This window comes from Nycticebus coucang, chromosome 15, assembly GCF_027406575.1.
Source record: "Nycticebus coucang isolate mNycCou1 chromosome 15, mNycCou1.pri, whole genome shotgun sequence".
Classification (NCBI taxonomy): Eukaryota; Metazoa; Chordata; class Mammalia; order Primates; family Lorisidae; genus Nycticebus; species Nycticebus coucang.
The window spans coordinates 16,657,418-16,682,990 of NC_069794.1; the positions used below are offsets into that span (position 1 = coordinate 16,657,418).

At 42.9% G+C, this 25,573-nt stretch overlaps 1 protein-coding gene and 1 pseudogene across 4 annotated transcripts in view; one reads left to right on the top strand and one right to left on the bottom strand.

Annotated features, from left to right (window-relative positions):
- The window catches only part of ABCC4 (ATP binding cassette subfamily C member 4), a 242,767-nt gene that overhangs the window by 56,889 nt on the left and 160,305 nt on the right, over positions 1 to 25,573 (top strand). For all 4 annotated transcript variants that reach the window (XM_053564121.1, XM_053564118.1, XM_053564120.1 and 1 more), the window contains exons 5-9: positions 8,900 to 8,989; positions 10,866 to 11,029; positions 15,105 to 15,230; positions 16,905 to 17,154; positions 24,232 to 24,333. In XM_053564121.1, the coding sequence (XP_053420096.1) occupies positions 8,900 to 8,989; positions 10,866 to 11,029; positions 15,105 to 15,230; positions 16,905 to 17,154; positions 24,232 to 24,333 (732 nt within the window). The remainder of the gene's footprint in view (positions 1 to 8,899; positions 8,990 to 10,865; positions 11,030 to 15,104; positions 15,231 to 16,904; positions 17,155 to 24,231; positions 24,334 to 25,573) is intronic.
- On the bottom strand, positions 10,136 to 10,250 carry LOC128567118 (uncharacterized; annotated as a pseudogene).

Genomic DNA, 25,573 nt, shown 5'->3' on the forward strand with positions numbered 1-25,573 from the left:
TTATACAAACTTTCTCAATATATAATAAAAGTTTTCTAGTGCTATTTATTAGGTCATGACTGCCTTTGATAATAGGCTGTTGCAAAATACTAAATTTATAATGAAATGTAATTAAAAAATAATTTTTTGTGGGGCAGTGCCTCAATCTTATAGATGTCTTTATGGAAATTTTTTTGTTTATTAAAAGCTTTTGTTTACATTAAAGTTGCATTTAAAAATAGAATTCAGTAAAATTGGATCTGTAAAATTAAATCTTGGAGGAATGTATTTGAGAAAGGGAATGAATGGAATCCATAATAAATATAGGCTATCTTTATATTCCTAATCTAACAATGATTTTTTTTTTTTTTTTTGTAGAGAGAAAGTCTCACTTTATAACCCTTGGTAGAGTGCTGTGGTGTTACCCAGCTCACAGCAAGCTCCAGCTCTTGGGCTTAGGCGATTCTCTTGCCTCACCCTCCTAAAGTAGTTGGGACTACAGGTGCCCACCACAATGCCTGGCTGTTTATTTATTACGGTTTCGCTGGTTCCGGGTTTGAACCTGCCACCCTTGGTATATGGGGCGGCGCCGTACCCCCTGAGCCACAGGCATCGCCCTAACAATGATTGTTTTAATAGTATTTAAGGAAGATAGTTGGATATTTGGGGTAACATTTTCATTTGAGATGGTTTAGTAATCTTGGAGAGCTCTTAGTTTTTCTATTTTGTGTTGCTTTTATTGAAGTTAAATTTTTGCATAAAATATTTGTCTATCAGTATTTCATGGCATTGGTTCCAAGACTGCCCTTGGATACAAAATTTAAGGATGCTTAATTCCCTTATATAAACTGGTGTAGTATTTGCACATAAACACTCATCCTCCCCTATACTTTAAATCATCTCTATATTACTTACAGTACCTAATACTATGTAAATAGTGGTTGTTTTGGGAATAATGCCAAGAAAGAAAAATCTGCATGTTTAGTCACAGCCACCTTTGTAAAAAAACCAAATATTTTCAACCTGAAGTTGGTTGAATCCAGGGATGTGGAATCCACAGATATAAAAGGCCAACTGTATTTTATTTCCCTGGTTTATTAACCTGGTTTGACGTGGTCAGTAAGTGTTTTTTGTATTGAGAAATGCTGTTTAATTATACTATCACTTTATCACTTTCTGTGGTCTTAACTCCTTAATCTGTAAGGAGTGGGACTTCAAATGTCTTTACAAAGGAGTTGGCAGTATTTAACGCCATCCTTGGTATCTCTTTGCCCTGGATCTTTTTCTTTTCTTCTTCTTTTTCATTTAAACCTTATTTAAAAATGAAATCAAACCATTGTGAATACTTTTCTTGGCAAAATGCAAGTTCTCTTCATGTCTTCCTTTTAGTAGAGTCTTATTAATCTTGGAGTCATGTGTATCCTGGAGGCCTAGTATTGTATTGTCCAGGGTAGGTTATAACAAACACCCCCAGGTTCCTTCTGGTCCTGTGATGTGAGAATGGTAACTGACTATGAGCTCCTTAATGGGTCTTCTCTCTCCTCTCTTCTTTCTTCTTCTTCCTCATCATCATCTTTGTTATTCTCTTGCACTTCTTTGTACAATCTAGGAAGAAGAGCCCTCAGGTTTCTGTATAAATTAGCTAGCTTTTTATCCTTCCCAGACTGTCCTTAGTTACAACAAATACATAGGAAATTTCACTAACACTCCACTGTGAAAACCTTAAATACTAAAGTCAGATTTGAGGTACTAGGTAGGTCCACAAAACAAAGCTCTTTGCGTAAGGGAGTTATTGTTCACCTGTTTTTCTTCTTTTTTTTTTTTTTCTTGAGACAGGGTTTTACTCTGTTGCCCTGGGTTGAATACTGTGGCATCATAGCTTAGAGCAACCCCAAACTCCTGGCCACAAGTGATCCTGTTGCCTCAGTCTCTCATGTAGCTTGGACTACAGGTGCCTGTCACAACACCTGGCTAGTTTTTCTGTTTTTAGTAGAGACAGGGTCTTATTCTTGCTTAGGCTGGTCTCAAACTCCTGACCTCCAGCAATCCACCTGCCTTGGCTTCCCAGAGTGCTTGTATTACAGGTGTGAGCCATTGTGCTGGGCTTTTTTTTCATCTTTTCTACTAATGCTTTGGAAAGCAACCTTTGGGAAATCTGATCTAACTTGGTACATTTGCTTACTTGAATGCAGACATCTCCCAAAGGTATTAATATGCCAACTTGATTATGCTGGAAGAATTGTCTTTTTTACAAAGTCCTGAATTGCTTGAGTTAAACCATAGACAGAACCTGAAATTCCAGGAGTGTGGGAAAGATGAACATCCTTATGCAATGCCTGTGTCTGGAAACCTGCCCAAGTGCAGAAATCAAACACTTCTTTATCACAGGCGGGCTGCTTCATTAGGCCGGAAGTTGGCACTGCCACATGGCTCTGAAGGTCCCCTCCAGTACCACAGCATCACAGTTTTGTTCGTGATCGCTGGTTCTGGCAGAAGTCGGGGTGGGTGACACCAGTGGAATTACTACTGAACTCGTACTCGCAGATTGTGGGATTGAATGACCTTGTGGATTGTATCCTGTATGAAAATGACTTGTCGGGCGGTGCCTGTGGCTCAAGGAGTAGGGTGCCGGTCCCATATGCCGGGGCTGGGTTTGAACCCAGGCCCGGCTGGTTTGAACCCAGCCCCGGCCAAAAAAAAAAAAAAAAGAAAATGACTTGTCATTTTTTAGCTTCTCACAGCTTTGGTAAAAGTGCTTTTGGCTTTTCGTCTTTGACTTAATTGTAGTATATGCACACTGTAAAATCCAGACGCATTAAGCTTATTCACATTGTTTTGCTGCCGTCCCCACCATCCCTGTCTAGAACTTGTTCATCTCCCCCAATTAAAACTCTGTCCTTATTAGACACTAACTCCCTGTGAATCTGGGCATCTCGTGTAAGTGGAATCGTCAAGTGTCTGTCATTTGTGTTTGGCTTGTATCATGCAACATGTCTTCAAGGTTTATCCATGGTGTGGCATATGTTGGAATTTAATTCCTTCTTAAGGCTGAATAATATGCAGTGCATTGGCCTTAAGTAGATTCACATCACTGGACAGACATGACCTGCACATCCATCTCCAAACCTCTTTGCATCTTGAAAAACTGCAGCTCTATACCCATTAATCACTGATGTTCCACTCCTCCTTCCCCCGACCTCTGGAAGCTTCCATTCTACTTTCTGCAAATCTGGCAACTCTAGGGACCTCCTGTAAATGGAATCATACAGTACTGGTCCTTGTGTGACCCTCTTACTTAGTATAATGCCCTCAAGGCTAATTTAATTTTCTGAATGGGATTCGGTCGCCTATTTTCTCAATATATGGGGATGAATTTACGGCTCCCCAGAACTTCCTCTGTGGCGATGACCCTTCAGTTAACTGTAGAGGAAACGGGAGGAATGTTAGAGACTCTGCCCTTTTTGGCTCCTTGCTCTGAGCAACACCTCTCTCTTGATCGCCTCCTTTCTACTGTCTCTGGGACCCACTAGCTGAAGGAGCAGGGCGTCTTGCTCTGGGCGTCTCTGCCAGGTCCCAGCTGCCGTGTGACATGCTTACTGTTTCGCTCAAGTGAGTGGAGAAAGTAGGATGGAGAGTGGAGGCAGGGCCGTGGTGAGGAGTGTCGGTCTCCTTGCTCTGTGGGCCTTTCTCCTGATTCCTTTGTACTCATAAGTACAAGACATTAGGGCATTGCTGACTTTGGTTAAGTTTGGCTCTAAAAATGGATGTGGTGAAATAAATCATTATGTAGACTGTGTTTCTGGACTTTTTGTCGCCTTTTTCTTTCTGTGGCCCAAATCTCTTCATTTTCTTAAAGCTTCAAAGGTAATACATATTCAAAAGGGAGTGAATGATGGAACTAATTTTGCAGTATTGCAAATGGGTGGACTGGTACCTGAGGATTACTGAGTACCCAACCTCTTAAAGTTGAATTTTTAATACATTTACATTAGGAAAAAAGGAAAACCACATTAGTAAAATATTTTCGTTTTGACTAATTCTCAGTAAAATTGTGTGCAGTGGTGAGTCTTTTGAGGGCATATTGCTTTCCACAAGTAGCACCCTTAGTCTGAAAGAGGGCCCATATGTGCTAAGCAAAATAGTGAAAAACTTCTTCATAGGCAAAATAGTTGTGACTGTAGTTGTTATAAAGACTTCTTTTAGAAACAGAAGGCAGAAAAACACGATAAAAAGTATTTCTGAAAAATTGGGTTTGTTTTTCCCTCCCTTCTATCCTGGCTATACTTCATTTATATTCTTACTGAGACAACCTTCTCTCACCTAAGCCTAAGATGTGTTTGGACGCACCGTGTCCTTGAACTCCCCTCTTTCGGGCTCATGGGCTTTCACACTCTGCGTATTTGTTTTCTTCTTCTTGACCTCTCAGTTATATCTTGTCTCTCTGTTCCCCCCTGTGGGTTGGTGTAGCAGTTAGACGGGGCTGCATCTGTGAACAAAGAAATCAGTGATGGAAGAATCTGGGTTTTCCAGACATGCTATCAAGTCTCGTTACATGTTCTTTCCATGGGTATTCATTAAATTGTAGTAGTCTACTTACAATATATGTTAACTACTCTTCACTCATTGAATGACCTATTTTCAGTGCTATGATCAGGTTTTCTAAATGTTCCCGAGTATGAGGCTTGGCAGCTGTAGCTCAGCAGTTAGGGCACTGGCCACATACACCAAGGCCCGTGGCTTTGAACCTGGCCCGGACCTGCTAAACAACAATGAAACTACAACAACAATAATAACAAAATAGCTGGCTGTTGTGGCAGGCACCTGTAGTCCCAGCTACTTGTGAGGCTGAGGCAAGAGAATCGCTTAAGTCTGCATCGTGAGACTCTGTCTCAAAAAAAAAAAAAAAAAAAAAACACAGCACTGGTAGAACAGTGGTTATGGTGCCAGCCACATACATGGAGGTTGGCAGGTTCAAACCCAGTCCGGACCAGCTAAACCAACAATGACCACTGCAACAAAAAATAGTCGGGCATTGTGGCAGGCACCTGTAGTCCCAGCTACTTGGGAGGCTGAGGCAAGAGAATCACTTAAGTCTAAGAGTTTGAGGTTGCTGTGAGCTGTGATGGCACAGTACTCTATCAAGGGTGACATAGTGCGAACTCTATCTCAAAAAAAAAAAAAAAAAAAACAAGCGTTCCCGAGTATATTCTTGCTCCCATGGTGGGGAGTGGTGGTGTTCATTTGGCATCTTTACCAGCAAGCTGTGAGGTTACGGGACCTTACTCTGTCATTCATCCAGCCAGGTAGAGGGACCCTTTGGATTCCCAGGGCATTGGAGAAGCCAGCCTCAAGAACTGAAGGCTTCCTGGCTTACACAAGTGCTCTCTCTGGTCCGCTGATGGGGTGAGGTCAGGGAATGTGGATAAACTCCTCCAAATGAATTGAGGTCTCTTGAATCTGTAAGCTCTGATCCTCAACCTGACTTCAGAGCAGCCCTTCTTTTTTGGAATGGTTCTTAGGTTCTAAAATTACGGTTTTTACGCCCAAAGACGCACTTACCTACAGGACCAGACCTGGCTTATCAAACTCTGTACTGTCATTCTTTGGTATGCGAGGAGAATTGGTTCCAGGAACCTCTTCAGATACCAAAATTCAAGAGTGCCCCAGTCCCTGATATGAAATAGCGTACATAGTATTTGCATATAACCTCTGAACATCCTCTTTTATACTAAATCATCTCCAGATTACTCAAAATACCTAATGTACCATGAAAATAATATATAAATAGTTGTACTGTATTTTTCATTTGTAGTATTTTTTACTTATTTTTTTAATGTTCTCAGAATATTTTTGGTCATGTTTTTCTGGCCTCTTGACTTCAATGGGTCAATAGTGGGATGCTGGTCAAAGGAGGCCAGAGATTAAAAAAGAGCTCGGGGTAACTTCAGGAGGTAAATGGCAAATCCTTCAGAGTTCATAGTATTTTCTTTTTTTTGTTTTTTTTGTTTTTTTGTTGTAGAGACAGAGTCTCACTTTACTGCCCTCGGTAGAGTGCCGTGGCATCACACGGCTCACGGCTCACAGCAACCTCCAGCTCTTGGGCTTATGTGATTCTCTTGCCTCAGCCTCCCGAGCAGCTGGGACTACAGGCGCCCGCCACAACGCCCGGCTATTTTTTTGTTGTTGCAGTTTGGCTGGGGCTGGGTTTGAACCCACCACCCTCGGCATATGGGGCCGGCGCCCTACTCACTGAGCCACAGGCGCCGCCCCACAGTATTTTCTTTATAGCTTTGCTGACTTGCATACCGGCCATGAAAAATAAGGCAAAAACAAAACAAAATCAAAAACACCCCAGAAGTTAATGGAACTGCCAGCTTATAGAGAACAGCAGGTTATTGCGGGCTTTGTTTTTTATTTCCTTGAATTTCTTTTCTTCTCCATAACCATAGGAGGGATGTGACTAACTTTGTGGAGTATTCACCCATCAAGTTCATGGGGAAGGAAGGTATTAGCCAGTTCTTGGGTACTCTTCTCAAAAACAGAGATGAATAGTTTGAGACTATGTAATCATGAAAATAGGTGTGCCATTACTAAGCAGCTGGCCACAATATTGGGGAAAAAAAAACAGGCAATTTTCTGCTTCAGGTGAGCTGGGGCAGAAAATGCCCCCAGGCAGAAAGCCAGGCCAGTTCTGGGCCATCTCTAGTATTTCCCTTCTCTTATTTTTGTTTGTTTAAAGCCTATTGTATCTGCAAATAGAATTGCAACACCTGCTTTTTTCTGATTCCCATTTGCCTGAAATATGGACAACCATCCTTTCACCCTGAGTCTCTATCTTTTAAGGTAAGATGAGATTCTTGTATGCTGCAGATATCTGGCCTGAGTTTTTCTATCCAGTCAGCCAACCTGTGCCTCTTTAGAGGACAATTTAAGCCATTTATATGAATTGAGAGTATTGATAAGCCTGGTAGTATTTTGGGTATCGAGTGTTTCAAAAGTCCAGTGGACGTTTTTAATCCTTTTTGCCACTTTGGAAGTTGGAGTTTGATCAGAAGTTTCTGAGTGAGTTTACTTTGGTCATAGAGCATTGTGCTTATCATTGTGGAGGATGGGTTTGTGAATATCCTGGAGAGCTGGTTTAGTTATGACAAATTTCTTCAACATGTGAATATCATTAAAGTATTTAATTTCTCCATCACAAATGAAGGTGAATTTAGCTGGATACAAGATCCTGGGTTGAAAGTGATTTTATTTTAGGAGATTAAAGGTCGATGGTCATCCTCTTCTTGCTTGAAAAATTTCAGCAGAGAGATCTGCAGTCATTCTAATGTTCTTCCCCTTGTAGATTATGGTTTTCTTACGTCTAGCTGCTTGTAGAATTTTCTCCTTCATATTAACTTTGGAGAAGTTAATTATAATGTGTCTAGGAGATTTTTATTTGGATTGAGTCGTGCTGGGGTTCTGAAACTGCTATCTGGATTTCAGAATCTCTTGCCATGTTTGGGGAGTTCTCTATTATCTTTTGGTAGAGCATCTGGGCCTTTTCAAGCAACCTCTTCTCCTTCAGGCATTCCTATAAGGTGAATGTTTGCTCTTTTGGAGTGGTCCCACAATTCTCTCAGGGAATGGTCCGTTTTTGCTCTCCACTTCTCTTCCTCTTTGAGCATTTGGGAGTGTTCAAAAGCTTTGTCTTCAATGTTAGAGATCCTTTCTTCTGCCTGGTCCATTCTGTTACTGAGGGATTCTAATGTATTCCTCAGATCTTTGGGGGCTGCAAGTTCTTGCCTCAGTGGGTCCAAATCTTTGGTGATTTTATCTTTGAATTCATTGAATTCTTGAGACATCTTTTGCATTACTCCTTGAAATTCTAATTTCATCTTTACCTCCATTCTGTTTATCTTATTTGCTATCCAAAGTCTGAACTCGATTTCTGACATCTCAGCCATTTGTTTATGAATGGGATCATCTGATGTGTCTGTTTTGTCATTTCTTGGGGGAGTTGATCTACTCTGATTATTCATGTTGGCAGAGTTTTTCCACTGATTCCGCCCCATGATTATTTTTTACCGTTTGGCTAGATGGGCAGGTAAGGTGAAATTGGATTGGGCACTCCTGGAGTTGTGGTTAACCAGCCCTTTACCAAGGATCTGGGACTGGTGACTGTAGCTTTTTCCCCTACAGCTTTGCAAAGTACCCATACAGTATTACAGTTTTAGGCTCTGGGGACTGGCTTGGTGTGCTGCGGTTAGGTGGCTCTGTCTTGTATTCAGTTGGTCTTTGTCTGATCCTAGTGGATCAGTGACTGTGGGTTGAAGTCTCAGTTGAAATTTGCTTTCGTGGAGTCGCAGCTTGTCTCAGCAGAGGTGATGTGCAGTTATCACTCTTCTATCTCAGCTTGGCTCCCAGGCTTCAGTTTTATTGGGTGCTTTCTGGTCATCATCCCTTCCTCTGGACGGGAGCTTCTGTTGAAAGCTGGCTCCAGTCGGCCATCTTGCCCCTCCTCCCGACCCCATGTGTTTAAGTGATGTCACACAGTCAATGATTGACCCCAGATTGGAATCCTAGTCTCTTCATTTTATTCCTTTGACAGCCTCTCTACTCTCATCTATCTAACTTGGCTCAAAATTCCTTTGGTTGGTCCTTAAGTATAAATGTAAATCTTCTTATACTTGTGGCAGGTCCAAATTTATTTAAAAATGAGTTTGGGGGCTTTTCTGCTTCTCTCTTTGCTGTCCTGGCAGGGCACAGTCCCTGCTGGGTAAGATGTTGAAGGAGAAATGCTGTTCCTTAGCGCTGCTGCTGGGTCAGCCTGGTCTTTGCATCACAAGACCCTGTGGAAATGTCTTGAGCCTGCTGTTTGCTGATCATGACGTAGTGTCCTCATAGGAATAACACTCTTTCCTTCCCTTTTTTATTTCAGGCACTTTGTCTTAGTAACATGGCCATGGGGAAGACAACCACAGGCCAGATAGTCAATCTGTTGTCCAATGATGTGAACAAGTTTGATCAGGTAAGCCCCCTCTGAGAGGGGTTCTTTTCCATCCCAGGTCCTTTTGATTTACTTTACCTTATTGGAATATCCGGTGCCTGTTTTTGGTTTTGGCCAAGATTCCTTTGAAGACCTCAGAGAAGGGTACTTTTTATCCAAATCTCACTTCCTCCTTGTGCAATTTAGTTGTAATAATGTGTCTAGCCTGGAGATGGGAGTTTTTTTTTTCTAATGTCTTATACAGCTTACTTCAGTAATAAACACACAGACAGCAGTCTTCTTGCTTAACTTGGTTAAATGTACCTGATACTCTTTGGGTGCCCCCCCGCCTTTTTAAAAGAGTTGTTATGGCATTAGGCAAAATTAATAAATTTTATTTGAGGAATTTCACATGCGATTCCTCCTGCCATCCATCAAGGGTACTCTTAGTGCCTCAGAGGCTGGAGTCACTGGGGACTTACCTTCAAGTGAGCCCTTTTTAACAGAATAGATCCTCAATCCACAGTTGTCCTGTAAGCCCAAAAGTTGCTTGCCATGATTCTATTTCTTTTATTTTGGCTTCTTTCATCTCCACTTGAATATGGACATACTGATGAAAATTTGAATTGCCTACCAAGAATCTCTGGGATCTAATTTCTTTAAGCAAGTTACTTTAGGGTCTTTTAAGTTGATCTATCTTAGTTTGCACCGTCTTAGTAAAACAAATACATTCAAATTATATTAGTTCCTATGCCATCATGCTCAAGAATAGTACAGATTAGAGGGTTATGACTATACCTTCAACACAAGATAATGGCCTTTAAAAAAGAAAATAATCTATCTTGATATATCAGCATGAAATCAGAATACTAATAGCTCCCTGTAACCCCAAATTCCTGGGCTCAAGCAATTCTCTTGCCTCTGCCTCCTCTGTAACTATAGAAAGCACATGCCACCACATCTCAGTAGATATTTTATTTTTTATGGAGCTAAGTGTATGGCTACATTGCCCAAGTTGGTCTTAACTCCTGGCCTCTGGTGATCCTCTCACATAGGCCTCTCAAGAGTGCTGGGATTACAGGCACTCAGTGGGAAATGCCTCAAGTGGGAAATCCAAGGTTCTGATTATTGCTGTTAATCACTTATACTCTGCCAACCTCTATCACTTTAAACTATCTCAGGGAATGCCATATTCCTTCTTATATATATCAAAACTCACAATGAACAATGAATTCTGGGTTGCAAAAGAGAATTATTATTATTTTTTTTTTTTGCACCCGTCTTTGTCCACAAATTGGGTGCCCCTTCTTAACGTAATAGCACATGGTGGTGGGATTGTGAACTGAATGGTCTTTCTCCTTTAGATGAAGAGGTCCTGGTAGGTTATAATTATTTCCCTCTGCCCGGTACAATGCCTCATACATAGAAGATTTTTGACAAATAATGCCAGATAGGGTATTCCCAGTCATAAATAACTCAATTTCCTTGATCTTACCATTCTTTTTTTTTTTTCTTTTACACTTACTTAATGGATATATCATGGTATCCAGGGCTTTCTGGCTGCTCACAAGTACTTACTGGAGAATGTGGTAGGCACATAATAAAGACTTTTCTGGAGTGCTAGGGAGGCTCAGGGGAGATGGGGACAGAATTTTGAGGCAGATAGTTCTGGAAAGTGCTCAGCTGATCTGTGAGATGAGATCAAGAACTTGCCTCTGATGGTGCCAGTCAAGTTCTATAAGTACCCAGACCTGCCTTTGTTTCTCCAGAATGGCTTTCTCTGGTATATACTTAGATTTCTGCTTTAACGGGTTAAAAACCTACTATAAAATCATTTATGTTACAGATTCTTTTTACAGGTAGATTATTTCGATACTTTTTCTTACCGATTTTGTTATACTTTGTTTTTTCTTTGAAGGTCACAATCTTTTTACACTTTCTGTGGGCAGGACCACTGCAAGCTATTGCAGTGACTGTTCTTCTCTGGATGGAGATAGGAGTATCGTGTCTTGCTGGGATGGCAGTTCTGATTATTCTTCTGCCTTTGCAAAGCTGTATCGGGAAGTTGTTCTCATCACTGCGGTAAGAGAAATACTGGTTTAAAAAGCATTGTAGAGGCTGCTGTGCCTGAGCGAGCACCAGCCATCCCTTAATAAATCATTCATTTTGTCTAGGAAAAAAAAACGCATTGTATATATTTAGCAACATCTACAGTCTGCCCTATGCTTTTTTTAAGAAACGAAATAAATGCCTTTTATTATCTATTGCATATGCTATAGGCTCTCAGCCTTCGGGGGCGGGGAGGACTCCAGCCTTTAGCTGAAAACTGATCTTTAGGGGTGGCGCTTGTGGCTTCATATGCCAGACGTGGCAGGTTCAAGCCCAGCCCTGGCCAAAAACTGCAAAAAAATCACCCCCTTTAATGGGGGAAGGTGAAGGCTCTCCAGGGTGCCCCCCAGGCCTTGTAGGTGCTGGATTCTCCATAAGGAGAGTGTCCTCAAGCAGAAAGTACATATGCAGAAGTTACTAAGTAATAACAAATTGCCGTGTTTTATTGGCTTAATTCTAGCCGCATGTATTTCTGTTATGCTTGTGTGAGAGCTCTTTTCATGCACGCATTGTGCTTCTTGTTCCTAATTCAATATTTCTCTAAAGTACAAGCTCCCAAGGGCCAAGTTGAGTTTCCTGATACCTTTATGAAGTCCCATAGTCTTAGCAGTGTTTATGTTATCAGAAAATCACTTCTGATAAAAGGTCTTATCACACTAAAGTAAATTAGACCTGAAGCAAGTCCCAAAGTTGGCTTTATCCCAGGGTCTCAAGGCTGGTTCAATATACGTATATCTATAAATGTAATTCAGCACATAAACAAAGTAAAAAACAAAGACCATATGATTCTCTCAGTCTATGCAGAAAAAGCTTTTGATAACATCCAACATCCCTTCATGATCAGAACACTTAAGAAAATTGGTATAGAAGGGACATTTCTTTCTTTTTTTTTTTTTTTTTTTGTAGAGACAGAGTCTCACTGTACTGCCCTCGTGTAGAGTGCCGTAGCATCACACGGCTCACAGCAACCTCTAGCTCTTGGGCTTCAGTGATTCTCTTGCCTCAGCCTCCCGAGCAGCTGAGACTACAGGCGCCCGCCACAACGCCCGGCTATTTTTTTTGTTGTTGCAGTTTGGCTGGGGCTGGGTTTGAACCCGCCACCCTTGGCATATGGGGCCGGCGCCCTACTCACTGAGCCACAGGTGCCGCCCGAAGGGACATTTCTTAAACTGATAGAGGCCATCTACAGCAAACCGACAGCCAATATCATATTAAACGGAGTTAAATTGAAATCATTTCCTCTTAGATCAGGAACCAGACAAGGCTGCCCATTGTCTCCATTGCTTTTTAACATTGTAATGAAGTTTTAGCCACCGCAATTTGGGAAGAAAAGGCGATCAAGGGTATTCACATAGGGTCAGAAGAGATCAAATTTTCGCTCTTTGCAGATGATATGATTGTATATCTGGAAAACACTAGGGACTCTACTACAAAACTCTTAGAAGTGATCAAGGAATACAGCAACGTCTCAGGTTACAAAATCAACATTCATAAATCGGTAGCCTTTATATATACCAACAATAGTCAAGCTGAAAAAACAATTAAGGACTCTATCCCATTCACAGTAATGCCAAAGAAGATGAAATATTTGGGAGTTTATCTAACAAAGGATGTGAAAGACCTATATAAAGAGAACTATGAAACTCTAAGAAAAGAGATAGCCGAGAATGTTAATAAATGGAAAAACATACCATGCTCATGGCTGGGAAGAATCAACATTGTTAAAATGTCCATACTACCCAAAGCAATATATAACTTCAACGCAATCCCTATTAAAGTTCCACTGTCATACTTTAAAGATCTTGAAAAAACAATACTTCGTTTTATATGGAATCAGAAAAAACCTCAAATAGCCAAGACATTACTCAAAAATAAAAACAAAGCAGGAGGAATTACGCTACCAGACCTCAGACTATACTACAAATCGATAGTGATCAAAACAGCATGGTATTGGCACAAAAACAGAGAAGTAGATATCTGGAACAGAATAGAGAACCAAGAGATGAATCCAGCTACTTATCGTTATTTAATTTTTGACAAACCAATTAAAAACATTCAGTGGGGAAAAGATTCCCTATTTAACAAATGGTGCTGGGTGAATTGGCTGGCAACCTGTAGAAGACTGAAATTGGACCCACACCTTTCACCATTAACTAAGATAGACTCTTACTGGATTAAAGATTTAAACTTAAGACATGAAACTATAAAAATACTAGAAGAGAGTGCAGGGAAAACCCTTGAAGAATCGGTTTGGGCGAGTATTTTATGAGGAGGACCCCCCCTCCCCCCAGGCAATTGAAGCAGCTTCAAAAATACACTACTGGGACCTGATCAAACTAAAAAGCTTCTGCACAGCCAAGAACACAGTAAGTAAAGCAAGCAGACAGCCCTCAGAATAGAAGAAGATATGTGCAGGTTATGTCTCCAACAAAGGTTTAATAACCAGAATCCACAGAGAACCCGAACGTATAAGCAAAAAATGAACAAGCGATCCCATCGCAGGCTGGGCAAGGGACTTGAAGAGAAACTTCTCTGAAGAAGACAGGCGCACGGCCTTCAGACATATGAAAAATGCTCATCATCTTTAATCATCAGAGAAATGCAAATCAAAACTACTTTGAGATATCTAACTCCAGTGAGACTAGCCTATATCACAAAATCCCAAGACCAGAGATGTTGGCGTGGATGTGGAGAAAATGGAACACTTTTGCACTGCTGGTGGGAATGCAAATTAATACATTCCTTTTGGAAAGATGTTTGGAGAACACTTAGAGATCTAAAAATAGATGTGCCATTCAATTCTAGAATTCCTGTGCTGGGCATATACCCAGAAGACCAAAAATCACATCATAACAGAGATATTTGTACCAGAATGTTTATTGCAGCCCTATTCATAATTGCTAAGTCATGGAAAAAACCCAAATGCCCATCGATCCATGAATGGATTAATAAATTGTGGTATATGTACACCATGGAATACTATGTAGCCTTGAAGAAAGATGGAGACTTTACCTCTTTCATGTTTACATGGATGGAGCTGGAACATATTCTTCTCAGTAAAGTATCTCGAGAATGGAAGAAAAAGTATCCAATGTACTCACTCCTGCTATGAAACTAACTTAGGACCTTCACGTGAAAGCTATAACCCAGTTACAACCTAAGAATAGGGGAAAGGGGAAAAGGGTGGGGAGGGAGGGGGGAGGTGGGTAGAGGGAGGAGCATTGAAAGGATCACACCTGTGGTGCATCTTACAAGGGTATATGTGAGGCTTGGTAAATGTGGAATGTAAATGTCTTAGCAAAGTAACTAAGAAAATGCCAGGAGGGCTATGTCAACTAATGTAATGAAAATGTGTCGAATGGTCTATGAACCAAGTGTATGGTGCCCCATGAGCATATTGATGTACACAGCTATGATTTAATTAAAAAAAAAAAAAAAAAGAAATGGAAGTGAATCATTTTCAAGCTTGGCAGGTAGATGGAGCTTTGCTCTTTGATGCACTTTAATTTCTTTATATTAGACTCTTGTTTTAGTGTTTTTCTTTTTCAACATCCCAGTGGTAGACAATAGTGTTTCTTCTACTTGGAATTTCTTTTCCCTTCTTTGCCATCTTCCAAATGTACCTTATCCCTGGAGATGCTCCCAGTACTCTGGAGCCCTTTTGCTTCTCTTCTTGTCCAATGGAATTAGAAGCCCTTTATTCTGATTTTATTCTACCCCTGTCAACTGTATTATTGTTAGATTTTGGTCCTTTTCTGTCTTTCCTGCCCACCTTTGAACTCCTCTAGGGGCAGATAGTATCTGACTCTTTTTCATGTCTTCCTGAGCAGATACTGCAAATTCTCCATAATACTTACTGAGTTGGGATTAATTATTGACTTTATAATTGAAGTCCTTTTCCAATTGTGGTTTGAGTAGGACCTGTCTGTGTTGGAGCAAAAGAGCTGTAGGGAATCATTTGATCCGTGGTGTCTGCCTGTGCCTATTTCTGATAAGGAAAGTTAGGCCGTCATCCCTATGGTTCATCTCCATGTTCCTTCCCTCTTAGGAATAAAACTGCTGCTTTCACAGACGCCAGGATCAGGACCATGAATGAAGTTATAACTGGCATAAGAATAATTAAAATGTATGCTTGGGAAAAGCCATTTGCAGACCTTATTGCCAATTTGAGAAGGTAAGTTTTTGTATACGTTATACCCTATTGTTATACTTTTTCTGTTTCCTATTTCCACTGAATGGTTTTAGAATTCTTGTTATGTTTTCAACCTTTTGGTGAGACCTACCCTTGCATGTGGTATGGGGGTTAAATAGAATGGTATAGAACATCATTTTTTTTTTTTTGTAGAGACAGAGTCTCATTTTATCACCCTCGGTAGAGTGCCGTGGCATCACACAGCTCACAGCAACCTCTAACTCTTGGGCTTAGGTGATTCTCTTGCCTCAGCCTCCCGAGCAGCTGGTACTACAGGCGCCCGCCACAAAACCCGGCTATTTTTTTGTTGTAGTTTGGCCGGGGCTGGGCTTGAACCCACCACCCTCGGCATATGGGGCTGGCGCCTTACTCACTGAGCCACAGGCGCCGCCCTATAGAACATCATTTTAGGCGGGTCTTCCATTTTCCATGTTCTTACGGCAGAAAGTATATGTGTTTCTTTATTAATATAAAAATGAAATTCCACCTATTTCTCCATGTCCTAAATCCCTGACAATGCCTAGATGCTAGCAATTCTATAAGCCTTTTTTTTTTTTTTTTTGGAGATAGGATCTTGCTCTGTTGCGCTGACTTTGGCTATCTGCCTGGCCCTGGCTATCTGACAGGGGCATCATCATAGCTTGCTCACAGCAACCCCAGACTGCTCAAGTGATCCTCCTTCCTTAGCCTTCCAAGTAGCTGGGACCACAAGGTTGTGCCACTGGCAAATTTTTTCTGTGTTTTGTAGAAATAGGGCCTCTCACTCAGATTGGTCTTGAACTCCTAACCTCAAGTGTACTTCCTGCCTGGGCCTCCCAAAGTAGTAGAAATTATAATTTATGTTGAAGTAGACAAATGGTATGATTATAGAGATTGGTTATACCTATATTGGGCCAAACTATATGAATCAATACTCATTCTAGACTGCTGTGCTAAAACTGTTACTTTTGGTTTGGCTTTACATTTTTAGAATTTTTATTTTTATTTATTTGGCTTTGGTCTAAATACATTATGTTTGCTTAGTTTTTATACTCCAGCAGACGGTTCTTCTCAGAATTCCTCGGCACCCGGCCCACTCTCACCTTGCAGGTGCACCTCCCTTTGTTTCAGAGGTGTGCTCTTTCTTCTTCTTTGCCCTCTACCATGCCTGGGACCCTCCCTGACCTTGGCACTTTGCGTCACCCACCTCATCTCTGTGATCCCTTGGGACACTGTGCCAGCTACTTACATCTAGTCTTGAGGGTCTCACAATTTGGAGGTTGCTTATTCTCTTCTCCTATAAGCTCCAGAGATCCTGGAGGGGACAGGCTGTGTCTTACTCATCAGTGAGGGACCTGGCATAGGACTTGAGTTTACCGCTTCTTGTTGAATCAATCTGTTGGAATGATTATTCAAACCCAGTCTGATTTACCCAAAATGTCAAGCCCTGACATTAAACATGATTTCCTGTTATGAGTAGAGTGGTTATTTAGTGGTCTTGCCTGGCCCTAGAATTAAAGCTGTTCCCAGGGGTGAGCTGTCAAATATTTCTATGATGTAAGAGACAGTTTATCTTAATTTATGTCTACCTAGAAAGGGACCACATGCAACAGGCATTTGAAGTCACGACTTTCATGTTGATGCTTCCTTTAAAACCTCTACTCACTCTCTTTTCAGAAAGGAAATCTCCAAGATACTGAGAAGTTCCTACCTCAGAGGGATGAATTTGGCATCATTTTTCAGTGCAAGCAAAATTATCGTGTTTGTGACCTTCACCTGCTATGTGCTCCTTGGCAACGTGATCACGGCCAGCCAAGTGTTTGTGGCAGTGTCGCTGTATGGAGCTTTGCGGTTGACAGTCACCCTCTTCTTCCCCTCTGCCATTGAGAGGGTGTCAGAGTCGATCGTCAGCATCCAAAGAATCCAGGTTTGGGGTGTCAAATGATATTTAAGAGTTGTAGGTGGATTCGAAGTCAAATAATACTTGTCATTGTGTTCAAGTTTAGTGAGGCTTAAGTCTCCCAGCACCAGAGTGCAGTTATTCCAAACACTGTGCTTCCTTCACTCTCCGAGATGGTGTGTGCTGACAATAATGTGAGAATTCCCGTCATCTGGGGACCGCAGTGTGAACTGCAGTGCCACAGGGCTGTGGATATCCAGGTGGTAACTGAAGGTGTGATTAAAATGTCTAAAGCGGGGGGAAGGAAACAGATTTTATCTCCTAATGAGCAGGTTGTGAGTTTGTGAGTTCCTAGGTCAAGGAGGATTCCTCTTGGGGCTAGAAAGGAAAATGCTAGAAGGCCCCTTGATCCTTGGGCAGGAAGAGTGGCCTCAGTTCCATTTAGTCATCCCCTTTATAAAAATGAGTGCTTTTCTCCCTAGATATTGTCCTCATATTAATTTCTGGCCGCCCCTTTTGTGTCTCTGCCTTGACATCCTGTCCTTGTCTCAGTTTTTCTTCCTGTCATTGACCCTGTCTTTGACAGGCCTCTTTCTGTCTAATTTGTTGATTTCCATTGTCTTGGTTTGTTAGTGTTGCATAAGAAAATAACCTGAGACCAGGTAATTTATCAGTAGTAGAAATTTTTGAGTCTTGGAAGTCCAGGTGTCTGGTGAAGGCTGCTTTGGCTTCCAAGCTGGCACCTTGGATGCTGTGTCCTCCTAGGACAGAATGGACAGAGGGCACAAAGGGCCTGGCTAGTTCCCTCCAGCCAGGGATATAAGGATATAAGGGCACTAATTCTCTTTACAAGGGCATTTCCCTCCTAGCCAAATCACCTCCTAAAAGCACCACTCTTAGTACTCTACCATTGGGGTTTAAGTTCCAACCTGTGAATTTTGAGGGGGGTATATACATTCACATCACAGCACCCACCAAACCCACTGTCACTTGTTCCCATTAGCTGTCTCTAACTTGCTAGGGACAAATGATGTGTTCACCAAGGTAAGGGCTTAGCACATACTAGGTGCTCAAGTATGTGTGTGTTCATGACTAGGTGTTAAATTAGGACTTGGCTCTGTGAGAGGCTTGGCAAGAAGGTGGGTTTCCAGGCATTAAAAACATGTACTTTGTTTTATTCTTGGTTCTTTTTTTTTTTTTTTTTTTGTAGAGACAGAGTCTCACTTTACTGCCCTTGGTAGAGTGCCGTGGCGTCACACAGCTCACAGCAACCTCCAGCTCTTGGGCTTACGTGATTCTCTTGCCTCAGCCTCCCGAGTAGCTGGGACTACAGGTGCCCACCACAACGCCCGGCTTTTTTTTGTTGTTGTTGTTGTTGTTGTTGTTGCAGTTTGGCCGGGGCTGGGTTTGAACCCACCACCCTCGGCATATGGGGCCGGCGCCCTATTCACTGAGCCACAGGCGCCGCCTATTCTTGGTTCTTAATTGAGATAGATGCCGATGAAGAGATTCCAGTGAAGTTCGCTGACAGTAGATGTGATTTTCTTTTTTTGCCTTGTCAGAAAAGGTGCTGTATTTTTTATGATGAAGATTCTGTGTTTTAGTATATGTGCTGCCAAAGCAAACTCTAAAGATTCTATGTTATTAAAAAAAATTACCTATAAAAAGATCAGTTGTCCGGGGCTGGTTCTGCTCCCCTGAGTTTATCATTCTGACAGTGGCTTTGGGCAGCGTCGTTGTAGATGCTCCATGCAGTTCAGTAAAACGTGTTTGATGGAGTTTTTGCGTCTTGAAAGCAATTAGGAATGTACTGTGACGTTAGTGTCACCCTAACTGTACACCGCAGCTTTTATGGACGGTAGTGTCATGGGTACATTGTGTTGCTGTGATTTTGTTGTCACTGTTGCTGCCACTTGCTTTGATAGCAGCTGCCAATGTGTCTGATGGCCCAGGGTTCTTGGCAGCCGTGACATTTAATCCTGACAACAATTGGATGAGATGAACATATTCCCTTTACAGCGAAGCAAATAGCCCCTGTAATAGGCTAAACAGTTTGCCCATCTTCACGGGGCTTGTAAATGGCAGAACTAGGAATTAGCTCAGTGCCCTGATTTCTAATATTAGTGCTTTGGAGCCTATTCTGACATGTGGAATATTTCCTTAAGTGTTATTTCAGTCATCTCTTTTTTTTTGAGAGAGAGAGTCTCACTCTGTCATCCTGGGTAGAGTGCTGTGGTGTCATAGCTCACAGCAACCTCAAACTCTTGGGCCAAGCGATCTTCTTGCCTCAGCCTCCTGAGTAGCTTGGACTAAAGGTGCCCACCACAATGCTCAGCTAGTTTTCCTACTTTTCGTAGAGATGGGGTGTCTGTTGCTCAGGCTGGTCTCAAACTCTTGAGCTCAAGCAATCCACCTGCCTCGGCCTCCCAGAGTGCTAGGATTTCAGGTGTGAGCCACTGAGCCCAGGCTTAATCATCTCATCTTATTCCAAAAAATTTCAAAGGTTCTGTTTCCTGTGGACTCAAGTTTTTGAAATCTAAGATGAAGTCTCACCTGGTCATGTTGTGTGTTTCCCAGCACATACCCTGTCCCTGGGAGGGGGACTGTGCCTGTGTTACATTCATCCTACTTTTGGGTCTTTCCCTTTGGGGATTCTTCCTTTTTGTGCTTGATTTAACTAAATGCTTCCAGGGCCTCTGGCCACTCCCAGGATGCTCTCAGTAAGACTCTCAGCAGCTGAGGTACTCTGGACATGTCACGGCACCCAGTACTGAATTGACAGAACAGCAGTCACCGGAGAGGGCTGGGAGCCAGCAGAGACCCAGGGTTGCCCATCCTGTAGCACAAGCAAGAGGAAGGCTGAGTGATGGGGGAAGCAGATGCGAATGGGTCATTCCCGGAAGACCAGGACTTGGTGTGGGGGGTGTCTCAACTCAGGGGAGCGGCATCTTGTCCAGAGTGAGACTCAGTCTGAGTTGTCCTCTTGTTCTTTGCATCCATCTGTGTACCTGAAATCTGGGCAGACTGGGTGGATCTGCTCTTGAAAGAGAGGGACTGTGCCCAGCACTAATTTAGACTCTGCTGGTCTGGCTCCCAGGCAGTGAAGATAGCTGGGCTTTCCTTGGGCCATGTAGAGAAATCGAAAGTCTTGGTTAGAATAAAATTAGTCTGACTGTCTTACTGGCCATCATGAAATAAATGAAGATGAAAACCACGGGGCTTTATGCAAACAGGTAATAATTAGTGAGCCCTTAGCATGTAACAGGCAGCGGTCCAAGTACTTTGTGAGTATTTGCTCCTTTAAATTTTACTGCTACCCTGTTATTCCTATTTTACACATGGAGGAACTAAAGCACAGGGAGCTTAGGTCTCACCTTCAGGTTTTCATAGCCAGTAAAAGGCTTTCTGGGGCATCCACGTGGGCAGTCTGTGTCTCGAGAGTGCACTCCCACACGGTGTCACGGCTGTGTATCTGAAGTGCAGGTGCCACTTTCCATGAGAGACACCACAGAGAACCCTTGAAAGGAGCTCCCGCTGGGGAAGGGGAGTGCATGGACCTGGGGTCTTCACTGCCGCTCAGGGCCTCAGTTTTCTTGTCTCTAACTCTGGGGGTAGCACTGGTTATCTCAGAGGGCGTTTGCCATGCTGCCTCACTTATTGGGGTAGCCTTGTATATTAGAGTTCTCCAGAGAAACAGAACTGACGGGGGGTGAGTAGGGGATCCCGAGAGAGATTGATAGAATGGTTTTTTAAGAACTTGGCTGACAAAACTGGCAGACTTGGCCAGTCCAGATCTGTAGGCTGGAGACTCAGGGAAGAGCTGATATTGGAGTCTGAGTTTCAGGGTAGTCTTGGGGCAGAAGTCTTCTTTGGAGGTCAGTCTTTTTCTTCTTAAAGGCCTTCAACTAATTGGCTGAGGCCCAGTCCCATTGTGTAGGGCAGTCTGCTTTCCTCTCAGTCAGTGTCCAACCTGCCGCCAGTGTGCCACATGCTGCTTTTGTGAGGACTGTGTTTTGGTTATCTGTGGTGTTGGGTATCATGAAAAGTGTGCATGGATTGCTTTGTATTTTTGCTAATCAGCTTTTGTTAGTGTTTGTGTATTTAATGTGTGGTTCAAGACAACTATTCTTTGAAGGGGCAGCAGAAAAGAAAAAAAGTTGGACACCCCTGCAAGTCTACTGATGGAAACGCTGATCTCTAAAAAGTACCTGCACATTGACACCTCAAAGTGTTCGACCAAGTGTCTGGTTACTGTGGCCTGGCCACAGTGACATGTAAAATTAAGTGTCATATACTCTTTAATCCCCGTCTCTTTTTTTTTTTTTTTTTTTTATTGTAGAGACAGAGTTTCACTTTATTGCCCTCGGTAGAGTGCCATGGCGTCACACAGCTCACAGCAATCTCCAACTCCTGGGCTTAGGCGATACTCCTGCCTCAGCCTCCCAGGACTACAGGTGCCCACCACAACGCCCGGCTATTTTTTTGTTGCAGTTTGTCCGGGGCTGGGTTTGAACCCGCCACCCTCGGCATACGGGGCCGGCGCCCTGCTCACTGAGCCACAGGCGCTGCCCAATCCCCGTCTCTTGTTTGTCCTAACATGTGGCTTAGCCTGTATATTGAAGCCATCTATTTATAGATTTCATTTTGTCTCTAAATCCTGGACTTCTCTTTTTGGCTACTCACACAATAGTTTATTTTGCTGTCATGCAAAAATCCTTGTAAGGTTCTGTGTGAGTTTCCTAGGACTGCTGGAAAAAAGTCCCAGAAACATGGTGGCATAAAACAACGCAAGTCCCATCTCTCAGAGTTGTGGAGACTGAATGTCTGAAGTAAAGGTGTTGGTAGGGGCATGCTCCTCCAGAAACCCGTAAGGAGGAGTCCTTCCTCACCTCTCTTGCCTTCTGGTGGGTGCTGGCGGTCCTGGGCATCCCTGCCTTGCAGCTGCCCCCTCCGTCTGTGTCCGTCATCACTTGTTTTCTTTCTTGGTCTCTCTTCTTGCAAGGACACTGGTCACGCTGCAGTTAGGTCCCCCCGTAATGCAGTGTGACTTCATCTTAATTGTATCTGCAATGGTCCTATTTCCAAATAAAGTGGTATTTTAAGGTACAAGTTAGAACTTTTATCTTTGGGGGGGTGGATTTCATTAATTGTGTTAATCTGTCTATGCTGCTATAACAAAACATCACAGAAATTTATTTCTTACTGTTCAGTAGGCTGGAAAGTCCAAGTTCAAGGACCAGCAGGTTTGGTTGCCTCCTGAGGGCTGCTCTCTGCTTCCTTAGTGGCTTCTTGTCTCAGCATTTGTCTTGGGGGGAGGGAGGTACGCTGCGTCTGCTGGTGGCAGAAGTGGGGGACTGAGGAGCTGAATGCTGCATGAAGCCTCTTTTATAAGCTCCTTCAGTCCATTCATAAGGGAGGAGCCCTCATGACCTAATCACCTCCGAAAGACCTCATCACATTGGCCATTAAGTTAGTTTCCGCACCTGGATTTTTTTTTTTTTTTTTTTGCAGTTTTTGGCTGGTGCTGGGCTTGAACCCACCACCTCCGGAATATGGGACTGGCGCCCTACTCCTTTGAGCCACAGGAGCCACCCACTGCACCTGCATTTTGGAGGAGACAGATGAAAACATAGGATTGGAGGGACACAGGCCAGTCATACCATGGCTTGTGTGATGCTCCTTAGCATTAGAGACCCAAATTCCTTTTCCCTTTTTTCCTGAATGGCAGCTTCTAAGGCCTGAGCCATGTGATCTCTTTCCATTGGCTGGAATTTGAGTCACATGGCTGCACCCAGCTACATGCCAGGCTGGGAAGTGTGGTCTTTGTTGCACATTGTCACCAACCAGCTAGAAATAGGGGAAGGGGTTTATTAACCACAAAAGATTGAGGGCAAATTTGAGGATAACCAATGTTGTTTCTTCCACATGATCAAAATTTCAGGGTCGGAAGTGTTGTCTGGGTTGATTATTCAATTTCTGAACCCCTGTAACTGTTCTTATTGAAATATATGTAGCGTTTGAGGAGGATTAGGGAGTTTTCCCTTAAAATGTTAGCTCAGCTTTGTAATGGTGAGCAGGACTTGGTCTTACCCAGTTAAACTGCCTGGATAGCTGCTGTCTAATGTGGAAAATAGCAAGGAGAGGGCAATATGGCCGCTCCTGCTGTCAAGCCCACGGCATTCCCTATAGAAAGAAGATAAGTGGGTGTGAAAAGATGCTTTTAAGAGATAGAAACTTAATATAATACAAGCATTTCTTTTTTAGAACTATAACAAGTGATAGTTAATAATATTGATATGTTGATTTGACATGCACTTGGGAGGAGAAAGGCCCGAGGACACAGGACACAGACAGGCTGAGCTGGGGCTTCCTGTCGGGGGTCCCTGCCATTGGCCTTGCATTCCCTGTCTGCCTGTGTTTCTGCACCAGCTCCATTCCAGAAGGCCTGGGAATGGCCCTACTCGGCACATGACCAGGATTCAGTCAGTGTTCATGGGTCATTTCCTACCAACTGTCAAGCTTACTGTTAGTAACCCTAGAACCGATACAGATGTCCAGGTTCTAAATACGTTCAGCTTTGGAGCATTATTTTCTCTTTAGAAAAGAAGCAGTATACTTGTCAAAAAAAAAAAAAAAAAGGTAGAGATGGTTGCCTCATGGCTATGAGCCTGGCTTACACCTCTAATCCCAGTGTTTTGGGAAGCTGAGGCAGGAGGATCACTTGAGGCTGGGAGTTCAAGATAAGCCTTGGCAACATGGTGAGACTTTGTTTTATTAAAAAAAAAAAAAAATGTAAATTAGCCGCACATGATGTCACATGGGAGTACATGCCTATACTCCCAGCCACTCAGGAAGCTGAGGTGGGGTGTGGGGGTGAGGGGGTTGCTTGAGATCCAGGATTTGAAGGCTGTAGTGAGCAATGACTGTGCCACTGTATTCTAGCTTGAATAATAGAGTGAGACCCTGTCTCAGGAAAAAAAATTACAGTGGCCAGTTGTTAAAATGATCTATAGGCTTATATAGCAAATTTCATGGAAATAATGATTTGCTTGTACTGTTGTTGTTTTTGCAATTTAAACAATTTGTCTTTTTTTTTTTTTTTAGGACTTTCTATTACTTGATGAAATATCAAAACGCAACCCTGACCCTCTATCAGATCGTAAAAGGATAGTCCACGTGCAAGATTTTACTGCTTTTTGGGATAAGGTAACATATCCACCATTATAAGATTATTACTGCTGAAAGAAAATGGGTTGACATCAATTTAATAGAGATTTTTTAGATTATACATATGATGTGAAATGTGACTTGCTTATTTACTGAAAGTCATGTTATAAAAATTCTGAAATTTGGGTGGCGCCTGGGCGCCGGCCCCATATACTGAGTGAGGGTGGTGGGTTCAAACCCAGCCCCGGCCAAACTGCAACAACAAAAAAAATAGCCGGGCGTTGTGGAGGGTGCCTGTAGTCCCAGCTGTTCAGGAGGCTGAGGCAAGAGAATCACGTAAGCCCAAGAGCTGGAGGTTGCTGTGAGCCATGTGACGCCACGGCACTCTACCGAGGGCGGTACAGTGAGACTCTGTCTCTACAAAAAAAAAAAAAATTCTGAAATTTAGGAGTAAGGTTCGCAATGAACAGAAAATAGGCTGAAATAAACTGTGGTGTTTGACAAGTTGTGCTTTATGTCATTTCCAAAATTTTTCAAAACGTCCCCTCCTTTTCAGCTACATGGAGGTTACTGGTAATGTTTGGCTGAGACAGGACAAGGTAGGGGTGCAGTGTGGGCGGGCTAGCTAACATGCACGTTATAAAATGGTACGGAGACTTAGGGGTGTCAGTGTGTTTTTACCTTAATGCTTTTAGATTTTCTTATTACATAATGAGAAAAACCCATGATTTGGATTTTTGCTGTGGGGTGGGGGTGGGGGCCCCCTATGAGAATCGTCTGGGTTGTCCCAGCTGTTTTGGCGGCAATCAGCATCCTAAGCCTGGTGGGTTCCTGACTATGGGGTTTCCACTGGGTTGCAAGCAGACAAGGAGAACTGGCAAGGCCACAAGGATTTCCATCACTTGCTGTACTTCTGACATTCAGGCAGACAGGACAAGCAGCAGGGGTGACCCTGGAGACGCGTGCGGACTCGCAGGCTCAGAGCCCCCGCTTATCCACACAACTCCAGGGCCATCCTCCCCGGCATCCAGTGTGCCGTGCAGATCACCCTCTCTCAGTCTGGGTTAGGCTGGAAAACAGGACACTCCGCACACAGAGGAGTGCCTCTTCCTCTCCTTACGTGCCTGAAGTCTAAGTGCCGAGTCCCTGTATCCTGCTTGCCCAGTTCTGAAGTCGTCCTCCGTGTTTCTACCAGCCAAACAATAATGCGTTCCTTCCCATGTATATAAAATCCCGCCACTGCACCTGTGCCCTAGGTGCATTGCCTGCCCTAGCTGTC